At 39.1% G+C, this 6,580-nt stretch overlaps 1 protein-coding gene across 1 annotated transcript in view; it reads left to right on the forward strand.

Moving 5' to 3' along the window:
- The window catches only part of LOC104941998 (mannosyl-oligosaccharide 1,2-alpha-mannosidase IC), a 206,281-nt gene extending 202,023 nt beyond the window's left edge, over nt 1–4,258 (forward strand). Inside the window, exons 6-7 of the mRNA XM_010767183.1 lie at nt 3,562–3,685; nt 4,121–4,258. Coding sequence (XP_010765485.1) covers nt 3,562–3,685; nt 4,121–4,258 — 262 coding nt within the window. The remainder of the gene's footprint in view (nt 1–3,561; nt 3,686–4,120) is intronic.
- Nucleotides 4,259–6,580: the final 2,322 nt, after the last annotated feature.

A 6,580-nucleotide genomic window follows, 5' to 3' on the forward strand; every position in this document is an offset into this window, starting at 1 on the left:
GAAAGGGTTTTGGAGGTTGATGCCTCGGTGAACGTGAGTTGAATGGCTTTCTTGTCCGCAGCAGCAGAAAGCATTTTCGAATGTTTGAATGAATCAAAGTGGGTCGCCATCGTCGATTTTCTCTTATGCTCCAACACACAGTTGCACGGGGTGCAGAATAGTTTCCCCCCACTTTTTGCCCGGTCTTTAGTAGAAATGTTCGTTGGTAAATGAGCTCTATACAGTGTTGTTTACATTCTGTGATGCGCGAGCTGATGACGTCACGTCAAGACGAGTTAACTTTTTTTTCTTCTCAACTTTGTGTGGAAAAATGCGAGGATTATGCGGCCTTTTGATAAATATGCGGCCTTTTAAAAATCTGCGCCATTTTGCTGATTATGCGGTAAATTCTGCGATCGCAGAATCGCGTTTTTCTGGAGGGTCTAGTTTGTGTCCCCAGTAAATATCAAAGGGTAGAAATATTTAGGCTAACATTATGCATGACATGTAATATAGATTTATTCCACACCTGATTTAATTTCTGACAGTTATGAGAGAGTGAGTCTGTGTTTGTTAAAGGGCTGATGAGATGAATGAGAGCTGGTGGAAAGCCTCCACCTCCGCTTTGATTCTGAGATTGATTCTTCTCAAAGGAGACTCAGATGTGACTCGAGCCACAGCTTCTAATGATGCGGCCTCCAAACTTTTAATGGACGCATTCATCAGAGTGGAAAACCCTTTGACTCACCCACCTCCCACCTTTTTCCCTCCCTCCATCTCCATCTTACAAATTCAGTTAAATTCATTTCCGGATCTGTGATGTTCTGCAGCGTCTATTATAGGATATGTGAAGTCATTCTGGTATATTCTGCCTCAGTGATCAGAGCGTTAGTGCACCGTCTCTGAGCCTGAGGCCGCACATTAACGGAGGATTAGATCTGCACGGCGATATTAGCCTTACTGACTCGAGGAAATAAAACATAATGTTCTCCACTGTTCTTGACCTTGATCTTCGTAGTTTCGGGGTAACTCTTTAAAGGTCTCCTATTGTACTGTTTTTCATCAATATATTATAGGTCTCAGATACAGAACATGTCTCTGAAGTTTTTGGCTCCAAATACCAAACGGATCATTGCAGCATCCCATAATCCCCTCTGTTTCAGCCCTGTTTCAAAAGTGCTGATTCTCTGTCTGTTACTTTAGATGAAAATAAGGAGCCTCTCCCCACGCCCCTCTGAGAGATATTTGGTTAAAAATAAGTTAACACAATGGTGCTCTAGGAGGAGATTCAGGTGATAAGGTGGGGGGGGGGTTACCTTGGTTGCTGATTGGCTAATGGTTACACAAGCCAAAAAATCGTTATGACATCATAAAGTGGCCAAAATCTGATCAGCTCATTTTCAGACAGGTTTTTATATTTATATTTAGATCAGGACAAAAAGAGAGAGAATATGTTTTCCTGAAACTTTCAGAATCTCTTTACACAGCCCCGCTGTGTAAAGAGATTCGTGAAAAAGTGGATTTTGCATAATGGGTGACCTTTAAAGCTGTCTTCACAGTGAAAACACACAATTTGGCAAGTTTCAAGTCAAGGTTAATGCAACCATGAACCTTCGTAAAGGTGGATGACGGTGCAGTTTATGATATAGACTTCTTGTGAGTTTATTAAAATATTGTATGTTTAAACATATATGTTGCATGAACTTAGGAGAAGAATTTGAAGCTGATCAGATTCAGAATACCTTTATTATTCCCACAGAGGGGAAATTTGCAGCGTTACAGCAGGAAAGAGCCACAGACAGCTTAGTGTTGCATATCTGACATGCGTTAAAAAAGTATTAAGTTATAATATAATAAACAACCAACACAACAATATGCTAAAAAAAGATAAAAAGTTACATCATTTTCAAAATACAGATCAAAAACAAATCAAATCCTGTAGCAGTTCTTAGGATTTAGCAGCCCGGTATATATTACAGTTATTAAAGATGGCATATGTATATAAAGTATATATTGCACATAGTTTGACGGTATTTAACAGCAGCAAGTTACAGTACACAATTTACAAAATACAAGATACATACCTTGTAACAGTGACAAGGGTTTAGCAGCCAGGTATAAATTACACAGTTATTAACGGCATATATATATTTATTTAACTTTTTTTATTTATTTACATATCAACTTAATTTGACTCGTGACACATTTGATATTGCTGCAACCCAAAACTTTTCTTAATTTATTCATACAATCATTTGGTCAATAAAATACAGACAGATCCTTTTGAACATTTACCACTGCCCAAAGAGACCTATTGAAATGGCATGGGGGAAACGTACCGTACCCAGAATATATTTAAAAAGAAACAATGAATTGTTTCGGTTATAGAAGGGGGAAACATTAACATTTTGGGGATTCATTTTCAGTCAAATGCTAATGGACCATCGATTTATCGTTTCTGCTCTGGTGTTGCATAAAGTCGAGGAAGAGCGAGTTCATGCGGATGATTCATGGTCCAAGTCTCAAAACCACAAATGACAACCGCTGAATGTTAAAATAGATCAATACACTTTGGATGGAAAGCATTATGCACATCTCTGGAGACAGACGTGCGGTGGATGGTTATTGATTTCCATCTGAAAAGGGAATCAAAAAGAGACCCGCCTGTTATGATGCATTAAGCGGGAATCTGAAGAAGAGTTCCACCAAGCACTCAGAGCCGGTTACTTTCTGTTACTGAGAGGGACTCACTTCTAAAACTGCGGCTGCTATCAGGAAGTAGCTTTGTTGCATCACTCGGTAACAGAGAAAACAACAGTGGCTGTGATTCATCTGATAAAATGCCATTTTATCAGATGTTTCTTCTGCACTGTTTCTTAATGTCTTTCATTTTTGTAAACGCTTTGAATTGCCTCGTGTTGAAAGTTGCTGTATAAATAAACTTGCCTTGCCTTGATAGCAGGAACTACCTGTGGTTGATAATATAACCTCCGACAAACAGTGAAATAAAGAAGCATATTGAACTTAAGACAAGTACAAGTTAAGCTGCGGTGTTGACTAAGGAGCTTGTTGAACAGTATTGTGTAGCCTCAGCTTTCTTTACTGCCCACCTTTAGAGGAAATGAATACACTTCTTCTTGTTGTCAAAATATATATAAAATATTTTGAATAAAGCCTTTCAATTGTGTTTTATTGTCAGAGTTTATAGATGTGTTAACTTCACAGTCTACTGTATATTTTCTACTTTTTAATGCTGGTTTAATTCCATTTTTAGATGTTTAAATTCTAGTATTGTTTATTTCTACTCTAATTTTCTACTTATGTGCAATGCCTTGTTTTGTTTAGTTTCCTATGCTTCTGCAACGCAAACATTTCCCAATGTGGGATCAATAAAGTACCTCTTACCTTATGTTATTATTATTATTATTATATTATCTTAAACGACCTTCCCAACAATGCTCCACCACCTTTGTGAATAACTTTTCTAATTGCAATGCAGTGTATTCAACCTTTTTATGAAGGTGTGTTCTCTGTAGAGTCACAGCTGTGAGACTTAGTCCACCTGTTTGGTTTTTGTTGCAGTGGCACCAGTTGGAGCTGGGGCTGGGCCTCAGCCGGGAGCAGCATCCTGGCTGAGTTCGGGACCCTCCACCTCGAGTTCGTCCATCTGTCTGAGCTCTCCAGGAATCCAATCTACACGGAGAAGGTGATATAATTATACAGTTTACACATATAGATCACATTTCCATTCTCACTTTACAGGGCTGAAGGATTGGTAAGAAATCAAATGTTTTGGTCATTTTGACTGATATTGTAGTTTACGTTATTGGAAGGAATTATTATTTTTGCATCATGATTCTGATTAACAATGGAAAATACTATGGTGTGATTTTCTATTGCACCTGTGTGTACATAAAGTAATAATGATTTAAGTTAAGAAAAAATGGTGTTGGTCAAAAACATCTCTGCTATCATTCTACTTACATAACAATGGTATGTTTTTAAACTTTTTGACAATGGTTTTCTAGTATTTGTATTCTGCAGGAGGGTTCCCAGGCTTGAAGCAGTGATAGAGTAGATGTTGAATGTGTAAAACTATTTCCGTGCAGTATCCTGACCATAACACTTTGTACCTTTGCAGGTGATGAACATCAGAAAAGTACTGAACAAGATTGAAAAGCCACACGGCCTGTACCCCAACTTCCTCAGTCCTGTCAGCGGCAACTGGGTCCAACGTAAGTTCTGCGTTAGCTTCATCTGGAGGCTTCAATCTGATTAAACATCTGTTAAATTATTGTGATAAAATTATTGATATAGAGTTCTCATTGTAACGAAGAACAAGGCCAAGGGCTTTCTGACATTGTTAGAAGAAAAAACATAAGGTGAACAGCATGACGCATTCTTTTCTTACCTTCTTGTCTCTTCATTAAGTTAAAAAATTCAAAGATTCAAAGCTTTATTGTTACGTGCACAACACCTCTGGCAAAGTACGGCAAAGAGAATCTCAAGTCCCAGGTTCCTCCGAATAATGTAACATCCACTATATTTCACTTTGAGGTCATTTAAAGTCTTCTCACATTTTCTACCTTCCTCTTTTCTGTCATGGGGCTCATCACCGCTGACAGACCTGGAGTCAGCTCACGCACCAAAGCTCTTCAGGCCGCTCGTCTGTGTCACCCACCCATCCGTCTATTCCCTTTCACTTTTAATATCACTTCATAGCCGTGGCTATATAACTCCCAAAGCTCCGGGTTATTAAAATGATAATGAATTCAATTACTTCAGGAAATTGGATCTTCCCGATTTACCTGAAAGGAGCTGGAAAAAAACAAGGCGACTCCGGGCCTGAATAGGTGGTAATCCGGATGATTACAGAGGCTAATTGTTGTGGGTGAGCGTGTATAGAGGCAAACTATATATTTATCGCCACAAAGGGAGAAACAAAATCGGTGCTTCACAGCTCACCCTCTCCCGTCAGTGTCAAGGACAAACACAGCAGCTCTGTGATAACCTTCCGGGGGAGTCAACGTGTGTGTGTGTGTGTGTGTGTGTGTGTGTGTGTGTGTGTGTGTGTGTGTGTGTGTGTGTGTGTGTGTGTGTCGCATAAGTGGAGAAATGCACGCCTCCACTGCAATATCATACTCACCTTTATAAGGAAAGTGTGAACTGTGGGGGATGATCAACAGCCACTCTTTACAGAAAGCTTTAGGCGTGGTACATAATTATTTTAAGTTCAAATAAACTATTTTCTACCCTCAGTGAACAGAGAGCGTGTGGGTCCATGGAACATGATCGTGCACGCCTAGGATTCACCAGAGAAGCAAAGAAAGAGAGACAAAATGTAGACAGTGCAGCATTTATTGGACTGTCTACCACAGGTCACAACAGATGATGATATTATGTAACTGTGCATCCAGAAAACCAAACGCAGCTTATTCAGACGTGGCGGCCTCTAAAAAGGATTTGTTTATAAAGTTGCAATTAAGATATTTATGTATTATACATATTTAGCATTAGCAGTGTAGCGGGCGCCTGAGGCTTCAGATTTTCCTTGCCAACGACTTCTTATCTGGCATTATTTTGCATATGATGAATAAAAACAATAGTGCAGTAGCAGTGTTACATAAAGGTGCTTAAAGGTATAATTCATTAGATGAATGGATTTAGCTATATAAGCGGTATTAAATGGATAGATGAATGAAACAACAAACACGATTTATTCTTAATATATATATTTAAGTTTTAAGCCCTTTATGAGATAATTAACTTTTACATTACATTTAGCTGACACTTTTATCCAAAGCGACTTACAATAAGTACATTCGACCAGGAAGATACAACCTTGAAGAAAACAGAATCATATAAGAACATCAGGTTTCATAGAGCCAAAGCATTTCAAGTGCGAGTCAACTGACTTTAGATAAGCCGGTCCTTTGTTAGTATATAAGTGCTCTTCCCAGCTTTTGTAAGGCAAGGCAAGTTTATTTATACCTTTCAACACAAGGCAATTCAAAGTGCTTTACAAAACTGAAAGACATTAAGAAAAAATATTATAAAATAATTTCATCATCACTCATTTAAAAGGATATGAATTGGAATAAAAAAAAAAAACTCATTTAAAAGCAAAGATAATAAAACATGAATAACAAAGGTATATGAATAAAACGTACAGTGCAGTGTGAGATACACACATCTGAAATGTTTATGTCTGACTCTCAGGCCCCATCCACACGGAAATGAAAATGAAAAAAAAACAATGTCGATATCAAAAAAGTCTTCCGTTCACACGGATACGGCTCAAGAAACGTGTCCCTTCACACAAGACCGCTCAACCTGCTGGAAACGCTGTAGTACATATGCCGGGCCTGTAAGTGGCGCTGTACTTTACAACATCAGGAGGATACGTCCCCAGCTGACCCAGAAAACAGCGCAGGTTCTGGTCCAGGCTCTCGTCATCTCACGCCTAGACTACTGCAACTCCCTCCAGGCTGGTCTGCCTGCATGTGCCATCCGACCTCTGCAGCTCATCCAGAATGCAGCGGCTCGTCTGGTCTTCAACCTTCCTACATTTTCCCACACCACGCCGCTCCTCCGCTCCCTT

This window comes from Notothenia coriiceps, unplaced genomic scaffold (assembly GCF_000735185.1).
Source record: "Notothenia coriiceps isolate Sejong01 unplaced genomic scaffold, NC01 NC01_scaffold00004098, whole genome shotgun sequence".
Classification (NCBI taxonomy): domain Eukaryota; kingdom Metazoa; phylum Chordata; class Actinopteri; order Perciformes; family Nototheniidae; genus Notothenia; species Notothenia coriiceps.